This window comes from Protopterus annectens, chromosome 17.part0, assembly GCF_019279795.1.
Source record: "Protopterus annectens isolate FY-2018-M chromosome 17.part0, PAN1.0, whole genome shotgun sequence".
Taxonomy (NCBI): domain Eukaryota; kingdom Metazoa; phylum Chordata; order Ceratodontiformes; family Protopteridae; genus Protopterus; species Protopterus annectens.
In genome coordinates this window covers 374,244,384-374,266,142 of record NC_056751.1, presented here as the reverse complement: position 1 = coordinate 374,266,142, position 21,759 = coordinate 374,244,384, and the positions used below count along the sequence as shown (strand labels likewise).

Genomic DNA, 21,759 nt, shown 5'->3' with positions numbered 1-21,759 from the left:
TGCATTTACAGAATATTGATGCTGGGGCCATACAGATTTCAGATATCGCTGTTTTTTTCTCACATGGAGTCTTGCAAAAGTTATCATGAGAAGAATGGATGCCATGAGACTCAGAATCCTGACAAATTCCTTTGCTGTGACAGAAATCAGAGTGGAACCACTCAGCAACAGATCTAGTTACAGATCTAAGTTTTCTATGGAAGAAAAACTCGAACTGAAATGTCCAGGAGATGCCTCAGGAAAACAATCATGTGGGAACGAATCAGTCAAGACATTTCTAAGTTCTCCTGGAACCAAAGTCTGCATAGGAAATCCCTTATCTAGAGGAGAAATTCCAGGCACTTAAAAAAAAAAAAAAAAAAAAAAAAAAAAAAAAGACTGCAAAGATAAGCAAAGTCAACTAATTAAGAAAACATGTTAATACTTTGCAGTCTTGCAGTAGGCTATCCAGGAACTATACACTTTGTGAATACCCCTGGAGAATTTGGAAATACCAAAGGGTAATACAGAAAACAGATAATGGGATCCAGACACAAAAGCAAAACCTGAAGAAATGTCTCTAATCTGGATGTACAGGAATGCAATAAAATGCATATTTTAAATATAAAGTTACTAGAAAACCTAAATGTGGAGTAAGGAGTAATACGTTTTGAAGTGGTAACAGTTTTATCTTGGGCACGATCACAAAAAGGTTTAGAAAGTTAAGATCCAGACCTGGTCTCAAAGAATTTGCTTATTTGTTTCTTTGGCACCAAAAACATCCTCACATCTCTTCTCCTAAATGAGAAGGAGGGACAGCTTCTATCACTCCTGGGGACAGCAAATGCTAAATGATAGGAAACATAAGAAAAGTATGGTCTGGTGGATGAGGGAATCCCTAGGAAAAAAAAAGACAAGACTCCTTACTGCCATCTTGTAACCTTGATGGACTCCTGTGGGCAGAACCCATCTGTCTGGCACTGTTGTATAATAAAGAAATGGAAGTTCAGACTTACTGGAAGGATTAAGGAACTGCTGGGTACGGGCGTTGAGGGATTCTTGCAAGTAGACTTAATTTTCTTTGTTCTGAGGGGCTCCTGTTTTCTTTTGGGACCTCCCAGCCACTGTTGTTGTTTAATTGTTTGGACCTAGCAAGATGTTGGTAAGAATTTAATTTGCTTTTTAAAGAAGGTTTTAGAGGATGCATTAAAATCCCTTGGCAAACTTGTAGGAGGAGGACTGAAAAATCTCTGAGATGTCTTCATCAGCTTACCTCTCTCATCTCACTTCTTAAGGACCTCAGCAGCAGAAAGTTTAAATCTCTATCCAAGGGAGAATTCAAAATTTCATTTTTCACTTATGGGAGATTTTGAGAAAGCAACAAAGAAAACCTTCTCAACAGTTTTAGTGGCATCAGCAGAATCAAATGCACAATTCAACCAGGGGGTAACCACTTGAGAAAAAGAAGTAATCACGATACATAAAGCAGACACCTCCTCAGAAAAGGAAATAAATGCCAAAATATTCTGCATATTCTCAAAAGAGGAAAGCATAAACTTATTCATATGAGACTGACAGTTAAGAATCCTATAAAACAAGTGCTAAATACACCTTTCTCTCAAATCAAAACCTTCCCATCCTTACCAGAAGGACAGGGATTAGTATTAAACATTTAGCAGCTGCTAGGTCTGATTTAAGAGTGTACAAACACAAGTCTGAGGCACTTTATAATCCATCTGCATTTTGGGGAGGCAATAGGCTTGCTATCAGACAAGTTATAGGTTGTGACAAACATCCTCCAAAGCTGAAAGAACAGGATGAACTGGGGTAGGCTCTGGAAATTCCAGTTACGATAAAAAACAATACTTTCTTGGGGACTTAGAAAAGTTTTCCCACGGAAACAACTGATTCATTCTTAAAACAGTTTCAGAGAAAGAGAATCCTGCAAGACAGACGGGCTGAAGCCACCACTTTTCAGAATCAGAATTAGAAACCTGGGGAGAAGAAATAGAATTTGTCCTTTCACAACAATTTTGAGGTTCCAAAACCTTGAATCACTTAAGAAAAACAATACTCTCTCACTTTTAACAGAAACAACTGCACTGGAAAGATCAACAGACTAAACTAGTTTCTGAACCAAGTCCAATAAATCCCTCCTTTCCAAAGTAACAGACAAGAGAAGACATAGGTCTAAGTTTTGTTTCTTTTTGACAGGAATGTCTGAATAAACAAGCCCAATTTTTCAAGGAAAAATCTCCCTACTAGGGACAAGCCTTCTGGCTAGGCAAAATAGCATTCTCTGCCCCTGTCCAGACCAACAAGAGTGGCTCTCATTTACCAACCAAAAGCAGTCAAACAGTTGCAGAGGATGTATCCAACTCCCAGACAATAGTGGCTATAGGGACTACACTAGCAGAAGCCAGGGGAAAAGAATGGTCTGAGGAACCAGTTTTGGCCACAGTAGTCACCCATCTGCTGCTGAGGAACTTTATCAGCATGCTACGATTACAAAATCTGTTTCCTTTTTTTTTTTTTGGAAGAAATGAAGAACCAGTAGATTTGTTCAATTGTTAAGCCAATAATATGCCCAATTCTTGGGGAAGTTTGGCAGCAGTAGTCGGTAAAAAAAAGAAGCTATGTGCTCACCATAACATTCCATATGAGTTGTTCATCTAGCCTTCATTTTTACAGATGAGTTTGGAGCTGATCCTCGGCTCCAAGTCGGCCTTCTACAAAGCTCGAGGTCTTCAGACAGCTCGAGGCCAAGTCCCTATCCCATGATGCACCTTAAGTTACCTCAGATCTTATTTGCTGTGTTTAATAATACCATGTGTCATTCTATCACTCTTTAGGAGAAAACCCATAGAAAGTTTGAGCAACCAGGATAAGCTAGTATCTTGGTCCTCGAAAAACCCTAAAGGGGTAAGGACGATGGGAAGTAAGAATGAAGACGAGATGAACAACTCGCATGGAACGTTATGGTTCATTCTTACAGATGGGTAGCGTTCCAAGCACCATCTTTCTTGGGTGGCTCATGGGAGTATGTTTTTCAAGACAGTAGTCCCAAAAAAAGCCCTGTCCCTGGAGGCCTTGACAACTTTGTAATGAGTGATAAAGGTACAAGTCTTGACCAAGTGGCTGCTGCATAAATGTTGTCTACGGGAGAAGGTAGTTGGACCTGAAGTTGTACATGTTTTGGGAGACATCACTTTTCTTATGGCTTCAAAGGTGCATCTGCTCCGATGAGAAGGGACCACTTGATCCGAGGAAACCATCGATCCCCTCACACCGGAACAGTGGGCTTCGAACCAGAGGAAGGAGCCGAGCTCCTCCGAGCCGAAGCCCCAAGAACCAAAGTCAGAACCAACAAGTCAGTCCGACTATCCTCCCCAGACCCGACCGGAGAGTGTCGGCTCCTAGACTCCTCGATCGGCGCCGAGGAAGTCCGAGTAAATGGAACCGATGACAATGGAACAGATGTCGGCTCCAAAGGCTCAACAATCATCAGGTCAGACTCCTCTTAACTCCAAAGGGGTATGGCTCGGAGGAGGAAATGAAGTTGATGGCAATACAGTTTTCGGTTCCGAAACCACTTGGGTTGGAGCCAATAAAAATTTTGCAAATGCCGGTGCCTGTAGCAACTTCTGCACCACATAATCCACATCCAAATCAGATAGGATGATCGAGGACCAAGATAAACAGATGGATGGAGTCACTGATTAAAGAACTGGAGACTTTAGTTCCAAGACTGGGGACCTGGCTCCGACAAGACACTCGGCTCAGAGGGCTGTGGAGCCGATGTCGACGGTTTCTTGGATTTTTTAACTTGAGAAGAAGCAGCCTTGGAAGACTTTTGAAGACTTACTAGACTTATCTTGGTCACTCAAAGCTTCCTGAAAGGATGGTTTTAGAAGTTCTCTATGAGCTTTCTTTTTCTCTCCTGAAGAACTCTAGAAGAAAAAGAATGGCAAAAGGAGCAGCTTTCCTGTAGGAGCAAGGCTCCAAGATAATACACACACAACTGACATGGCCATCTGTTACAGACATTTTCTATCCACATTTCGGACACTTTTTAAAGCTTGACTTGGGATGTTTATCTCTATCCTGGTCAGCCATGATCAACTATACAGAATCTAGAAGAAACCTACTGTACTGTAAAAAAAAAAAAAAAAAAAAAGACTAGACACACCCAAAACTAGTTAAATAAGCCCCTAAACAACTATGGGCTAAATATGCTGTGACTAAACTGTCACTATTGAAAACACACACACTATTTATTCAAAACATTCTAATTGAGCTATATATATAATGCAATATACTGTGACTAAACTGTCACTGTTCAAAAGCACACAAACACACACTAACAACTTATTTAAACTACTCTAAATATAACAGGCCTAATAGAAAAAAACGAAGGCCAAAAAGAGAGCTATATATAATAATGAAAAGGCACACCAAAGGGAAAAGGAATATTACTATTAAGCTATAAAAGCTATAAGAATTAAAGATTAACTCTAATATTAGAGAAATAACAATATTAGCTAGATAATAGTATAATAAGAAAATTGTACTGGCCCGAGCTATGCGAGGAACCTCCAATCTATTGCAGTGGCAAACTAGATTGGCGGTAACTCCAGGTGCATCATGGACTTTGCCTCGAGCTGTCTGAAGACCTTGAGCTTTGTAGAAGGCCGACTCGGAGCCGAGGATCGGCTCCAAACCAATCTGTAAGAATGAACGGCAAGATAGAACAACTTCACATCAAACAGTAAAAAAGTAACTTTTCCCTGTAGAAACAAAGTAAAACACACTTTACTTTTGGGGGCTGTGATAAGTGTTTAAATAATGCAATTTTTACTTCAGAAAAAGTAGTTTAAAATTAGTTGTAACAACTTTTTACCACTAAAATAAAGATGTGCCTGTTCAAAAGTAATTAAAACTCATAAGACAGTCAATAAAACACTAATTTTAAAGCTAGGAAAAGGGATTTCACAGAACACCTTCTGTCAGAAAAGTAAAGTGGGAAGTCCCCCCAAAGGAACCTATCTGCCCAGCACTGTAACAGCTTTATCTGACAGTGGATTCTTGAAGCCCCTCTTCCCCAATAGGAGGACTCTTCGGCATCATGAAAGCTCAAGAGCAAAACCTAACTTTTTTATATATATATATATATATATATATATATATATATATATATATATATATATATATATACACACAGCTTACCTTAGCAGGATATAACCCATAGCCATAGTAGCTAAGGCTACTACAACAGTGATCGGGTCTATATTAGATCAGCGAATGCTTAAACAAGCGAACGCTGATTGATCAACCTTATTTTAGCGAAAGTTAAAAATATCGAAGCAACAGAAACTCAAATTTTTTCCTAGAGAAAGAATTCAGTTGTCCGTTTCTGTTGCTTCGGTATTTTCAGTGCTGTGGTGGAAAGTTACGGGTCGGATTCAGGTAAGTGTGAGATTGTATGGATGTGAGTGTTAGGGTGGGTTAGGTGAGCTAGGGTTAGGGCTCGGGTTAGGTATGTGTGCGATTGTGTGGACGTGAGGGTTAGGGCGGGTTTAGGTGAGTTAGGGTTAGGGAGCGGGTGAGGTGAGTGTGCGATAGCGACGGACCTTAGGGTTAGGGTTTGGGTTAAGGTAAGTGGATAGTTAGTGGTGTGTGCATAGTTTAGTGTAGGGTTAGGTGTCAAATTTTAGGTGTATGTGTGCGGATTTCTGTTTGTTTGGTGTGCTTGTGTTGTGTGTATGCATTTTGGATCAATGAATTTTTTCCCTAGGAAAAAAAAAAAAATAACTGATCTGACAGTTCAAGAATGTAAGCTTTGGCTTACATAAGGTTGATCAATCAGCGTTCGCTTTTTTAAGCATTCGCTGATCTAATATAGACCCCAGTGATCCATATGATGAACATCAGTAATGTAGGAAGAAAGTGAACAGGGTTATTGAAGATGGACTTAGAGCATGAAGATGTAATATGTCAAGTGCATACCATTTGCATCTTACATAAACCAATTCACCTACTTCTGCATCAGGACAGACTGACCAGCTTCAACTTCCACAGTGGTATCAAGACAGAATACTACAAATATGATACCCCGAAAGACCTGGACATTAAAATCACATCCATCTTCTAGTGCCTTCAAAGTCTGTGCAAGTGAAGCCTGCACTACAGCTGTCCAAGTATTATCAACCAAAAAGTTTCAGAAAAAATATACAGTTTAGCTACTATTTAGCAGAACACACTAAGTTTAACTGATAATGTCTTCTTGTATTTTGTATAACAGAAGAGAATACACAGTTAGCCATCTGGACAGGGTGAACTTAGAAATCTTTCACACTCATCCATTTGGAGCAAAAAGCACAAAACTACTCCCTTCTTACCCCTTTTCTTCTGTCTAAAAAGCGCAACTCAAAACGGACATACAGGCAATGCAATAAATACTCTTCTCTGCTGTATACTGATGAAAGAAGACTGGAAGGTTAACAGTTTCATTAAAGTTAACCTCCACTGCCACCTTAGGCATAAAGTGTAGATTTGCTCAAACCCTGAGGTTATAACGGATTACTCATGACATCAGTAAGCATCAACTAAGCCGATTTGCTACAGAGTTTGCCTCCCTGACAATGTGTGTGTTACAGTGAAAAAGCAGCATGTGGATATGACCTATTCTCATAACTTTAATGTATCCAGCAAGAGTAGGGATATAATTAAATTCTGTTCTGCTTGCTGATATAACTAACTACTGTGACACTGTTGGAGTGGATGGCAATCACAACCTGAGGGAGGAAATCTGATAAAGCCTGCAATGATTAGACTAACCTCAACTCCAGGGCACAGATGTACAAGAAAACCTGTTGTTGTGACATGCAATGTCCACACCATACCATGTCCAATGTAACAGTCACACTGTGGGATGGAAAGACAAATGAACACTCCCAAGAGAGGTTGCGCAGCTGTATACATCAAAAAGATACTTAGTAGCAACGTTTGAGAAAGTACAGTTGTGTACACCTACCATAAATGTAGATGTTCGAGTGTCTTCACTGTTGCAGTCATAACTGTAGGGTGTTCCTGCCGGCAGGCAGCCCGAGGTCGGCCAGAATCACAAAATATGGGTCCGGCGTCGGCTGCACAAGCTAGTACCCTGACGTCAGTACGCTCTGGTACATAGCCCTCAGCCGACGCCATCTTCTCCAGCCTTTCTTGCCCCAGATGTCAGAAATCCCCAATAAACAAAAAATGAGTCCCACAAGGAAACACAAACACACCATAAAGTGAAAAAGAGGGGATAGGAGGGAGGGAAACACCGACTGCAACAGTGAAGACACTCGAACATCTACATTTATGGTAGGTGTACACAACTGTACTATGTTCTTTGTGTTTCACTGTTGCAGTCATAACTGTAGGGTGGAATCCCAAAGCAGTGAAGAAAGGGAGGAGGCTTAGATAGAAGAAGGGGCAGCAAGAACGCCCTGCAAAACAGCAGAGGCAAAACCTGCCATGCTCTTAGAGTACAAGGGGAGATTGTAGTGCTTGGAAAAGGTATGCACAGAACTCCAAGTGGCAGCTTCCAAGATATCCTTGGTAGGTACTCCTCTGAGAAAAGCAGTAGAAGTGGCAGCAGCTCTAGTAGAATGACTTCTCACAGTACCTGGAAATTGTTTCCCATGATGAGTGTAACAAAATCTTATTCCATAGGCAATCCATTTGGAAATAGTTTGTTTGGAGATAGCCTTTCCAAGAGAACTGGAGGCAAAAGAAACAAACAATTGGTTAGATTTTCTGAATTCTTTAGTCTTGTCCAAGTAAAAACGTAACTGTCTGTGTACGTCCAATGAATGCAAAATCCTTTCCCCTTTATTTTGAGGATTAGGAAAGAAGGTAGGAAGGTGAATAGTCCAATTTAAAGCAACTTTCAAAATCACCTTAGGCATGAAAGTAGGATTGGTCCTCAAGGATACTCTGTCAAGATGGAAAATCAGGTATGGCTCTGCAGCCATAAGAGCTTGCAACTCTGAAACCCTTCTGGCAGAAGTCAATGCTAACAAAAGAACTGTCTTCCAGGATAAAAATTTAATATCAGAAGCCGCAGCAGGCTCGAAAGGAGGCAAAGTAAGTTTTTCCAAAACATAGTTAAGATCCCAGGCAGGGACAGGAGGGGTCCTAGGAGGCCTCAAATTCTTAGCCCCTCTCAAGAATTGTCTCACCAATGGATGAGAAAAGACAGGAGGATCAGTATTAAAATGAGCAGATATAGCAGAAGCATGAATCTTAATGGAAGAAAAGGAAAGGCCTTTAGACAAAAGGTCTGAAAGGTAAAGCAAAATAGACGAGAGATCAGGCACAAAAGGGTTAAAGCCACGGTCCTGCATCCAAATGCAAAACCTTTTCCATTCAGAGGCATAGGATTTCCTAGTGCTAGGCCGTCTGGCTTCTAGAAGAACATCCACAACTTATTTGGGGAGCTTAGAAGAAATCAAAGTTCCTTGAAGAGCCAAGCCGCCAGGCAAGGGGTCTTGAGATGAGGGTGTAGTATCTGACCCTGATGCTGGGACAGAAGAGAAGGGTACAGAGGAAGGATCCAAGGAGGTTCCAAGCAGAGGTGTTGTAAGGTTGGATACCAAAACTGTTGAGGCCAATTCGGAGCAATCAAGATGATGAACTTGGGCTTGTCTTGTTTTCTCTTTAGTAATATCCGGGGAAGAAGAGGAAGAGGAGGGAAGGCATATCCCGAAAGGTTCCTCCAACTGAATGACAGGGCATCCACTTTCCAAGCTGTGTTGTGTAAGGCCCTGGTGCAAAAGAGAGGCAGCTGATGGTTGAGATGAGATGCAAACAGATCTATCTGGGGACACCCCCAAACTGCAGTTATCCTGTTGAATAAGTTGGTGTCTAGCATCCATTCGTGAGGATCCAAAATGTTTCTGCTTAGGCTGTCTGCTAAGAGATTCTGTTTTCCTGGAATGAACTGAGCCTGAAGATGCAGATTCAGACTTAGAGCTATGTCCCATAAAGTCAAAGCTAGTCTTCAAAGGGGGTATGAATGAGAGCCCCCCTGCTTGTTTATGTACCACATGACTGTGGTGTTGTCTGTACAAATTAGAAGAGGCCCTGGTTGCAAAAGGTTCTTGAAGGCTAGAAGAGCATTTTGAACTGCCAACATTTCCTTTAGATTGATGTGCCAGTGAAGGTGATTCGTTGTCCAGGTCCCCTGCTGGCAATTGTTTAGAAAATGTGCTCCCCAAGCATAATCCGAAGCGTCCGTGGTTATGATTTGAGAAGGTTGAGGTAGACGAAAAGGCTTCCCTTCGTTTAAAGTGCACACCCTGGACCACCAAAGGAACTCCTTCTGGAGGCAGGGGATCAGAGGAATTAAAGTGTCCAGATCTTGGTAATGCTGAGACCATACACTTTTCAGGTACCATTGAAGCTTTCTCATATGAAGCCTTGCATTTGGAATTAACAGAATGCAAGAAGCCATATAGCCCAGTGCCTGCAGGAATTTCCTTGCAGTGAGCTGAGTTAAGGTTGCCAAGGTTTTGAAAATTGAAGTCAGCTGTATTTGTTTCTCTGGCGTAAGGAAAGCCCTTTGTAAGGTTGTATTTAGGAGGGCTCCCAAAAATATCATTTGTTGAGAAGGAACCAATTGGGACTTTTTTATGTTCACTGAAAATCCCAGGAGGAGGAAGAGACGTTGAACAAAATCCAGATGTAGAAGTAAAAGGTCCTTGCTGTCTGCCTGGATAAGGCAGTCGTCCAAATAGGGGTAAACCTGAATCCCCTGAAGTCTGCAATAAGCCACTACTGGTGCCAGGCACTTGGTAAAAACCCTGGGCGCAGTAGATAAACCAAAGGGCAGTACAGAGAATTGAAAGTGCCTCGAGCCTGCTTTGAATCTGAGGAATCTCCTGCATTCCTGCCTGATGGGAATGTGCAAGTAGGCCTCTTTTAGGTCCAATGTCACCATCCAAGTGTCCTGGGAGAGTACTGGAAGCAGTTGTTGTAGAGTAAGCATTTTGAATTTTGGAATTTCCAAAAAAGTGTTTAACACTGAAAGGTCCAGAATAGGTCTCCATGAGTTTTGTTTTCTTGGAACCAGAAATAGTCTTGAGTAAAAACCTTTTTTCCTTTTCTGAGAGAGGAACAGGCTCTATGGCTCTCATGGCCAGTAGAGCATCCACTTGATTTAAGGCCTCTGCCCATTGATGTTTTGGCAGATCTGGCCAACCGATAACCCTTGGCAGAGTATGAAAATGGAACTTGTAGCCTCTTAAAATCACGTCCAATACCCATCTGTCCTGGGTAATATGAGTCCAATTTCTGTAAAAAAGAGAAAGCTTTCCTCCGAGAGGGGCATCCAGGTAAGGGCGTCCTGAAGCCCAACCGAGAGAGTCATTGAGTCTGCTTCCGTTGAGATTGGGATCTGTCTTCTCCCCTTCTAGGTGAAGAAGCAGTCCATTGTCTGGATCTGTAAGAGGCCTGAGCTTGACCACGACCTCTGGAACGTCTATATCTTCCCCTTTGAGGCCTGTCAGACGTGGGAAAGGACCAATTTTTGGAGGGCCAATTCCTGGAAAATCTAGGAGGCTGAACTTGTAAGAAATCTTTCACAGTCTGCATAGATTTTGCCTTTTCTTCCATCTTTTTAATAACCTCTTCAGCCTTGGATCCAAATAAAACATCATGCTGAACAGGGGCATCTAAAAGTTTAGCCTTAACCTGTTCTGGCAAACTTTGTTCTCTAAGCCAGGCATGTCTCCTAATGACAGTACCAGAGGCTGCGGCCCTGCAAGAAGCTTCCAAAGCATCAAAACCACAATGCAAACTATGCTTGTTCACTTGTTCAGTTGCATGCAATACATCCTGCAATTCCTTATCCTCTGCACAAGCTGGAGAGGAAGCAAGCTTTTGCTTCAAAACAGACAAAAGAAATTGCTGATACTTAAACATATGAAACTGGCAATTTAAAGCCCTAATAGCAAGGGTAGCAGAAGTATATACCTTTTTACCCCACCTGTCTAAGGCACGAGAATCCTTCTCGGAGGGAATAGGATTTTTGGAAGAAGCCACCTTAGCAGCCCTAGAACCCTGAGAAATAGTTTCAGGATCCGCAGAAGGGTTCTTGAATAAGAATAAATGAGAATCAGGGACCCTGTAAAATCTATCAGGCTTAGAAGGAGCAGGAGGCATGGAATCAGGATTCAAATCAGCCTCAGAAAAGGCATCATCCACAATATCAAGAACAGGAGGAATAGCTAAAGGTCTGTGTTGAGGAAGAAGAAGGAATTCCCTAAGCCTCTTCTTGGAAGCAGAATAATCCTGACCTTCCCAATGAAAATGTTCCTTCATCTCATGTAAGGTTTCCCCAAAAGAGAAATCCTCAGGCGGAGAAGCGGAGGGCAGGGAATCCTCTGCATCCGAATCCTCATAAGGAGGAAAAGAATATTCCTGATCAGAGGAAGAAACAGAAGATACAGAAGCCTGGTCAGAGGAATCCAAAGGAACATCCTGTCGAGGCCTTTTCTCTGGAGGGGGATGAGAACCCCTAATCATAGTAAGCAAATCCTCAGCCATCCTTAGCAATTGCTTCTGTGTCTTGGGAGTAGCTTCAGAAGTAGCTGGAGCAGAAACTTTAGGTTTAACTGGAGTCTTGGACTTTGCCTTTGAAATGGTGATGTGAGTAGGCCTGAATACCCCCTCAGAAGCCGGTACCTGCACAGCGGTTCCGGACCCATCTAAGGGAGCGACGTCCGAAGGTCCTGCAGCAGATAAAACAATAGGCCTTGATGGCTCCCCATAGGAGTCCGTATCGGCCATTGGTTCAGAAGTGGCGGACGACAGGGGCTGCAAAAGCGCCTCACTGACGACAGCCGAACCGGACGCTGACTCCAGCTGCGACGAATCCTGTTTGGACCTCGGAGGCCTGTCCTTGTCTTTGCGCTTCTTTTGAATTCCGGTAGAATCCGACGACATTCTATAATTGAAGCGTCTGCCAAAGTACCGACGCTTAATGGTGCGAGAATTGAACCTGGCACAGAACCGACAACAAGAAACGTCGTGATCAGGGCCTAAGCAAGGTAGACAGTAAGAGTGGAAATCTTTATGAGGTATCCGTTTCCCACACGCTATACAATTATTAACTTTTTCTGACATCGGAGGAACAAGAAAAAGATTCCCCAACAGGGTACTTAGCTTTGAGAAGAGAAGTAAGAACTTCGGACCGACAGCAATCAAATGCGTAGATCGAAAATCGCCAACCAACGACTTGCGAGCTGCTTTCCACCGCACTGCAAGAAAGACTGGAGAAGATGGCGTCGGCTGAGGGCTATGTACCAGAGCGTACTGACGTCAGGGTATTAGCTTGTGCAGCTGACGCCGGACCCAGACTTTGTGATTCTGGCCGACCTCGGGCTGCCTGCCGGTAGGAACATCCTACAGTTATGACTGCAACAGTGAAACACGAAGAACATCCATACCTGAAGGGACATAAGGTCCAAATTCTGGACCCACTGGACCCCAAGAACCACTAAGTACCCTCATCCTGCACCTTGCAATGGAAATCAAGACCATTACCACAGCAATAAGATTCAACACTAAAGCCTACAGCAGCTAGGTGTTTGGAGTGGGTCTATGACAACCGACTGAAAAGTAATTTCTGCGAATGGCATATAGATCAAAAATGCCGTTAATCGAAATCGGTTTTGTGGGGGGCTACGCCCACCCCCCACACTCCCCACTAAATATATATTCTAACTCCGAGATCGCACTACAGTGAGGAAAGGGTAAATTTTCCAATCTTCACTGTACCACGATCTTACAACACCACTTTCGAATAATGGCATTTTCGATCTGTAAACTGCTGTGGTGGTGCTGCGGTTGCGTTGTCACCTTGCAGTAAGACGTTGTCCTGTTCGATTCTCAGCTAGAGCGTCTTCTGTGTGGAGACATGCGTGAATGGGTGTATCTTCGTTGAAGGTTGTGCGTCAGGGCTGGCAACTCAGCACACAAAAATCTACTGCCAATCATTAGCGGACCGGAGTTCCGCTGTGGCAACCCCTAACTGGGAAAAGCCAAAAGACACAACAACAACGCCGTTAGTAGGAATTACTTTTTGATCGGTAGTCATAGACCCATTGGAGTATGTTAATAGAATGGAAATGGCTGTCAGAATGCCAGCAATTCTGACCAAGGGTAAAACGGAACATGTAAGTCTTTGTGTCAGACAAAGACAATTCCTTGCTTACGAGGGCCCCAGCTGTGTCGCTGCAATGTTCACCAATATTCAAATGGTTGGGAAAAGACTGCACAAGTCATGCCTTGCTTTACCAACAAATCCCTCATAGTGGCTGCAAGGAGCCTGTCATCCAGATATGGAAAGACTACAACCCTTCTCAACCAGTGAAAGGCTCCTATAGCTATTTAATTGGTGAACTCCCTAGGGGACTTTGGTTAGTCCAAATGAAAGGGCTCTGAATAGACAGCGACATGTTCTGATCATTAAGTGCAGAATCTCCTGGACTTCTGGAGACCTAAAAAGTATAAATCAGTCCCCCTCCTGTAAACACCGGATGATCAGCTACACCATGGCCACCCAAAACTGTTTTTCTAGCAGTGCTTTAAACTTCTTTGATCTAATCTGGAATCTATGTCTCCTTTTTTTTTTTTTTTGGGGGGGGGGGTACCAGAACACACCTTGAATAAATACTGAATCCTCACAGGTCTGATGTGACCTCTTAGACGGCAATTTTCTATACAAAGTTATTGAAATGACAGCATGAGCTCTCAAAATTCAACTACAAGATTAACAGCTCCCCTGCAGCCTCAGCTGTCACTGATTCAAATAAATGTTATGCCAACTTAAACAGTATAAACCAAATGATCCCAAACAGAGCCAAACATATTGGGGAATATACAAAATAAATCACTATTAACCTTTATATTAAAAAGGCTAATTAACGCCTAAAGTAAATCAAAAAGTCTACCCACATCAAAGAAAATATCAGCAAAAATTTGAAAGGCTAACAATGATAAAAGGGAACAGGAAGTAAAATCAGTATTTATAGCAAAGGATAATCATAAATACTCCACTAACTACATCAGATTATTAAACAACACAGCAATGCTCTGAATTAAATTCATAATGAAATTATCCACTCCAAACCAATAATTATTGCTATTATATTTGCAGATAAATCTAATGCCAGCATCGCATTAGAAAATGTAATTTCTACTAAATTATGTAGTTGCCTTCTCTCACAGGACTATGGAGCATCTCCTATCTCCACTCTCCAAAGCTAAAAATACATCTACGGTCCCTGACAATATACCTGACTGCTTAAAATGGATGCCACACATACTCACTCTGAACCCCTATTAAAGCTGTTAAAGATGGGCATAGGCTCAGAGTATGGAAAAAGGCCATCAATATACTACTACATCATAAAAGGGGTGCAACCTCAGAGCTCTACCCCCACCATCCTAACGAGCTTTATTATATATACACATACATACTCTAGTCCCAAAAATATATTTTCAAAGGGAAATGTCAATTTAGTAGGCATCTTCAAGAAAGTCACTAAAGCTGTCAACATTAGCAATGAAGTTCATACAGTGTACCTGAATCTAGTCATGTTCTTTGACACTACTACCAATGCTGCAACTGTAAATATTAAAAGTCTAAATGTACAAATTTAATTAAGATAAGAAAACTGGATAACAGACAGATCCCAATTAGATAAAGGAGAAGATATCACCTCAGAAAGCAAAAAAGTCACTGGAGTTTCTCATGGTTCAGTACTAGGACCAAATCTGCCTGGCATGTACTTCTCAGATCTTCAAACAACTAACCCAAACATATGGCAAATTAAAATCATTGATTTCAAGATGGGTGTTGTCATTCACTGTAATCTAGTGTTACTGCAGCATGGACTAAATCATACACATCAGTGATGCATCAGAAGAGAGATTAAATTAAAAAGCAAAGTGTAGCATTGCCACAATTGGTAATCCAATCCCCACAACACCCTACAGTATAGACAGCACCCCACTCCAAGCTTGTTCATTCAGAGATTTCAGTATTCTCACAGACAACTCCCTATCTTTTGACCACCACATACCAACTGTAGTCAGGAAATTCTTCTAACTAACCAAATTAAAAAGTTATTTCCTACAGACATACCTCTCAACCATACCAAATTCCTCAGTATTTACTGGTTATGAGGTGAAAATAATAGGGTGCCATGAATTTCCGAGTGGCCCCTTCAATTCCCTTTTTTTTTTCAAATTTTTTTATTTTATTTTTATTTAAATTATGGCAGATGTCATCCGATAACACCATCAATGTACAGGGGCAATGGCAGACTCAGTCGGACGGACAGTAGTACTGTTCTGAATGGTGGTTGGGTTGGTGGATTTAAATAGCACAGCAGCAGCGGCTCGCTGCAAGTGGAGTTAGCCTTCCCGGAATCCATGTGTGTTTTTGTGTGTGTGTGTGTGTGTGTGTGTGTGTGTGTGTGTGTGTGTGTGTGTGTGAATAATTTCTTTAAGTGTTAACTTTTAAGTTCTGCATCGAGCAGACACGCGACCTCCACCTAGAGCCTACCGCAGTCAAACTCTGGAATCAGGAAGGATGAGAAAATAAAATATACTTCAATTCTCAGTGGCTTGACCTCCTCCAGGTAAGGTAAGTAAAAGTAAAAAAAGAATTAAACTACAAAACTGCAGCAAAAGGAATTCAACTTTTCAGCAATCTGCTGCACTTTTTTTTTTTTTTTTGCTAAAAAATAGTTAACTCTCAATTTGCAGCTTGCTTGCCGCTTTCATTCATCTGAGTTATGTGACTGTGGTGTGTGTGTGAATGACATGGGTCTGACAGTGTGATTTATATTGTATGCCTGATTTCACAATTGCTAACCCTACCAGGCGATTTTACAATTTTAAATATAAAAAGGTAGTTATCCAAGGGTTGTTAAATATGGCAAGTTCGGTTTTCCGTTATCTGAAGTTGTGTGGGAGGAATGCACACACACACATACACACACACACACACACACACACACACACACACACACACACACACACACACACACACACAACTTATTGTGTAACAGTATAACGGTCAAATGAGACTACAATATAGGTGGCTTACGTGGGTCTATATTGAATGTTCGAACATTCAAAATTCCGAATCTCATATGGTCGAAAGCATATTATTGGACTTTTGAATGTTCAAACATTGTAACGGAAATATCTGTACAGTGCAGAATGGGAAGATTTCCCTTTTCTGCACTGTACTGCGATCTCGGAGTTGGTATATTTAAAGACCGGGGGGTGCAGGGGGCTTGCCCCCCTGCTTAGAGAGTTTAGACAGGTGTTTTGTGTAGTTAATTTTTTTTTATTAGATATTCAAACTTTTGCAAGTTCGATCATATGGTGTCGACTATATGGTAATCGAAGTTTCAAACTTTCGAGTATCTAATATGGATCCGGCTTACGTCCCTGTCCAAGGAAGACTTTAGAGAAGATCTGTATTTTGTTGTTGAAGGGTCATATGCCAAATAAAACGGGAGACTGTGACAGCTTGTCTAAAATTTTCATTATTATAGTTTAAATGTGTTGCTGCCTAACAAAAATGCTTTACAAACTGATTTCAACTTCTCACTGGTTTTATACTAATTACTCAAGAAAATGCTCTTGCACTGTAGAATGGTGCATATCACTTCCTTTTCTTTGCATGCTCACTGTCTACATCATTACATTTTTCCTTACCATAGTAGAGGCACAGCACCAGACGCAGTTGCCACTTAGTACCCATCACAGCCATCTATTTTTTTTCAGCCAATGAGTGCAAAGAATTTATTTTAAATGTACTTAAAGGATGAGTATTTGAATTTAAACAGAAGCAAAAGGAGTTACTAGATGGTGTTTTGTTTTGTGTGGCTTTGCTTTAAACCAAGTAAGACACAGTTGGCAAATTCTGTATGGATTATCAGACACTGCGTTTTATAAATATGGAATTGTGATGAGAATGACAAAGTTGTACTAGTCTGCTCTGCTTTACTGTGGCTCAGTGAGTGGATCTTATATAGAGGGAAACTGGGTTTGCAGAATGGAACTTGCTACGTTGAGCACGTTTCGTGGGTGGATTAATGAATTTGGTACAGAGTTATAATCTGATTTTCTTGTGGATTAAAACTTTAAACATTGTTTATGTGCAGATTTTTAAACTGCGTGTCCAGTCGCACAGAATACTTTCTATCCCTCGGGGGAAATCAACTGTTTTAAAACATAGATACATCTTTCTTTGATCATGAACGTTTGATTTCTTTGGCATGCATGTAATACAAGTCGGCTTATGTGACGCCCCTGCACTGGCCCAGTAATCAAGGAGACTTACTCCTCACCACTAGCACCAATGAGGGAAGTATACAATGGTATGATGACAAGTACACACACAGTAAAGTATACTTTCCCTTAACAGCACACAGTCCACAGTCAGTCTGGAGCTGGTTTCTCCCTTTATCTCCAGATCCCCAACAAGACTCCCCACTGCCACAGCTACAGAGTTGAGATCACAGCCAAGTGGCCAAGCCAAAACGTCCGGCAACCTCTTGTCCAACCAGTGCTTTCTGTCCCTGCAGAAGTAGCGGACACACACACTTTGAGATTTAATTTATGCACAAACACACATCCGGGAAAGGCTGGCACAAGTTTACTAGCTATGCCCCCTTCTGCCCAGACTATAAGGTAGTACCAGTTGCCACCAGCAACTACTTAACCACTTTTAAGGCCCTTACCAAAGGGTGCCCAATCTTACTGTGTAATGTTACTGTTATCCAAATGGTAAATGTGACAAAGACAAATGCTATTTAGGAGTGGCCTATACAGTGTCACCAAATACATATGCCAGTACTCAGAGCTTAAATATCTCTAAACAAACCAGCCACAATTAAAATGTTTACATATATTTAATAATAAATAAAAGAACAAGGCAATACTCAAACAACACAGTAACTACAGAGTTCTGAATCACAGGAAATAAAACAACATTGCAGGGCAGTCTCAAATACAGAAAACGTCTAAACTAATCTTTACTATAGTCCTCCGCAGTCGAGTGGCATTCAAAAGACATGCATGAATAGGCGTGTCTTCACTGAAGGCTGGGCATCGGGCTGGCAACTCGGCACCATAAAAATCTACTGCTAATTATTAGTGGACCGGCAGGGCAACCCCTAACCAGGAAAAGCCGAAAAGACAAACAACAACTATCTATATCTAAGAGAGATTACTATACACTGGTCACTTACTATTAGCAAGGCAAATGCAGATGATGATGAATGGATTTTTCTAGGTCCAAGACAAGACATAAAATGCGCACACTGTCTCTTGACAGAGTTCTTAAATTAATATCACATATTGATGCTGGGTTAGCTTGGATGATATCACTCTGTCACTTGCCTTCAGTTCCCAGGCTAACAGAAACTTAACAAAATTTAACATTTCTGTATGAAAAATACATATCTCTCAGATGTTTGCTGAGAACTGGAAGTCATAAAACAATTAAACACTTCTACATTTGAAACCTAGTAATTATTTGGTTCAAGACAACAGGAAAACCTCTAGCTCTAGACATTGTGTATGCTTACTGAGACATAACACAATCATAAAACATTCAGATTCCAACCTATTTTCTTAAAGCCTTGCAAGTTAATTCTGTGTGTTCCAGCATCTACTATTAAAACATACATTTGCACAGGTATATAGTTTATAAACATTTCTGTTCTTTTCCAGTAGGGTACACTGTGGTTGCATTGCGGTGGTGGTGCAGTAGCGTTGTCACCTCACAGTAAGACGTTGTCCTGTTTGATTCTTAGCTAGAGCGTCTTCTGTGTGGAGACGTGCGTGAACGGGCGTACCTTCGTTGAAGGTTGTGCATCAGGGCTGGCAACTCGGCACGTAAAAAATCTACTGCCAATCATAAGCGGACCGGAGTTCCGCTGTGGCGACCCCTAACCGGGAAAAAGCCGAAAGACACAACAACAACACTGTGGTTACATTCTTGATGCTCAGTACATAACACAGTTCTGTACAAATCATAGCAATATTCACAAATATCATAGAATTATTTACAAAATTCCAGACAGCTGGACTGGCAGTATTTCTCTGGTGTCACAGCTTATATAAGCATTTTTTCTATTGTTTTTGTTCATCTGATGAATGATTTAGCTGGTAGTGCAAACTGAAGTCATTCGTGTATTAACAATTTCAAATGTCACGTCATACAAGTCTACACTATGCATTTAAAATGCTTTCATTTTTATATACATAAATAACACGACTAAGTATAGTTTGAGATCCCTTTTGAGTGTTTTTTTTTTGTGTGCATGTGGTTGAAATATTTATGTTGATCCAAGTGCAGGATGCTTAGCATCCATATCTCTCAATCTCTCAGAGCAAGAAATCTGAACAAAGCCAAAAATAATGGGGAGAGGACAAGGGCCCCAAAAATGGGACATACTTTAAATATTGCTCCTGTAAACTTAGATATTTGCTAGAATAACAGGCTTTGCATTATGTATTTTCTGAGGGACATGAAGTCTGAAATTCAAATTGGTGACCTCAGTCTTCATGTTGGTATGCCACAATTCCATTGGAGTGGGTGGGGTTAAATGATTATGTATGCAAATGTTATGTTAAGCAGTATCCTGATTTATGGCCAGTTGTACCTACTTTTCATGGGCTTTTGTCCAGATTTTTGAGGTTTCCAGGTTGAGAGGTATGCATACAGATCAAAATAAGTTATCATTACTCTACAATCTGTCCTCATCAGACCAATTAGAAATAGAAGACCCCACTTAGGGTGCATCAACCCAAAATATTGTGCAGCCTGGAAGACAAAATGTTCCTACCCCAATAAATAGAAGGTCTTAAGTTAACTTTCACCTTGGGAGGCTATCTTAACCTCAAAGTTGGCTTAGCTTGACCTAATTAACCATCTTAGTTTCTCTTTCAGTTTGATTAGTCTTTTTATCTTCATGGGAATTACCCTTCCTGAATTTTGCTATAATTTTTTTATATTCTGTTTAATTTGAGAGATCACCAGGGTGATTTGTTTCTTGGGCTAGTCCTGAACTTATTTCTGGTAGGTAAAGCAGCCTCTATGCAGCCACTGACGTGGTTGTACAGAGTCAGAAAGCAATTCACCACAGGCTGCTGTGTTCTCAGGGTTTAGAGGGGCTTTGAATTTTGACAAACCATCACTTAACAAAAGGTAATTCAACATGGAATAGTTCCTGACTGCTACTGGTTTTAATTGGGGTACGGAGCCGATTTTGATTTCAAAGGAGATGATCCTCAAGTACCGCTTCTGCATTTGGAATTTAGGTGTGTGAACAAAATAAGGAGTGGACAGAAATCAGATTATAAAAGTAACAATGTAACTCATTTTATGGAAAAACAGAGAGCTATTAGGAGCACTTAAAATGTCCTTCCCACTAATTAGGTTGGGATTCCAGCTGCCATCCTCCTTATCTAGGTTGCAAGCACTAGTGTAATGAATGAGCCTAGGAAAAAATACGAAATACATACGTACATTAGATATTTTCCTGATCTACACTCATATACACATATAGGTATACATTGCCTCTTGTCACAATGTGAGAACATTTGGCAGAAAAGGTGATTTAAATAAACACACTTACCAAAAAAATGTATTTGTTCCATCATCAAACACTACAGACTCCGTAGTCCTCCTACAACCATCCTCCTTCTGCAGAGACATTTCATCATCGATTTCAGGCTCTGGCACATAGCCGTCTACTAAATTTGTGCAACCATTACTCTGATCTCCTATTGAAGCTCCTACTGGAGATCCACCATTTTTCACTTCAGTTTTAGTCATGTTTGCTAGTCACAAAAGTTTTAAGAAACTAATGACCAACTAGAACAGCAGCCACTTCTGTATCAGTAAAGTTCAATTTAAAGAGCTACTTCATGGGTATTCATTAATGATAGACTTGCTCTTTTGAAGGAACTCGCCCTTCTGGTTAAAAAAAAAACACACAATACAGAATTGGTTCAATTAGTTCGCCAGTAAGAACGCAGTTATGGATGACTGTTGCTGTATTCTTATTTCCTTAGAATGAAAGGATGTATTCCTGTAAAAAAAAAAAAAAAAAAAAAAAAGAAATAATAATTAGCAGTTACTCAGGGCAGGTATGTTTACCTGATATTTGTATCATTCAAAGTAATTTCAAATAATTATATATCGTTATCCAATCAACTCAAGTTCTATAACTGTGTCATTAAAAAAGATACTCTTCAAGACTAACAAAACAGATATAACTGTTATCAAAAAATGCTTTTCAACTTCTCAAACAAAATGCTAATAAGAACCCGAGAAACAGAAGGAATGAATCCAATAACCTCCCAGACAAGAAAAGAATAAGTGCATTTTTTTTCTTAGGGTGGTAGTAAAAAGAGCCGAAATGTAGCATGGGAGCGAACATCAATCTAATAACAGGAATTTAGACAGATAATTAAGGCTTCTACTCTATGCAGTATCATACTACTTCAAAGTCTGTGTACAGAGTTGTATGAATAATGATGTACATTACAGGACAAGATAGAGAGTTCCAGACCATATGGACTCATTATTAAAAAGTTTATTATCCTCACACTTTCAGCCAACAGAGAAATGGTTTTCCAAACTTTTTTTTTTTTACAGTTTTAAAAACAAAAAAGTTGTGCATTTACCCAAATAAT

The 21,759-nt window shown here is 40.8% G+C and overlaps 1 protein-coding gene across 1 annotated transcript in view; it reads right to left on the bottom strand.

Moving 5' to 3' along the window:
• PTDSS2 (phosphatidylserine synthase 2) overlaps nt 1–21,759 on the bottom strand; it is a 1,400,831-nt gene that overhangs the window by 1,156,492 nt on the left and 222,580 nt on the right. Inside the window, exon 3 of the mRNA XM_044059082.1 lies at nt 20,697–21,152. Coding sequence (XP_043915017.1) covers nt 20,697–20,896 — 200 coding nt within the window. The 5' untranslated portion in view covers nt 20,897–21,152. The remainder of the gene's footprint in view (nt 1–20,696; nt 21,153–21,759) is intronic.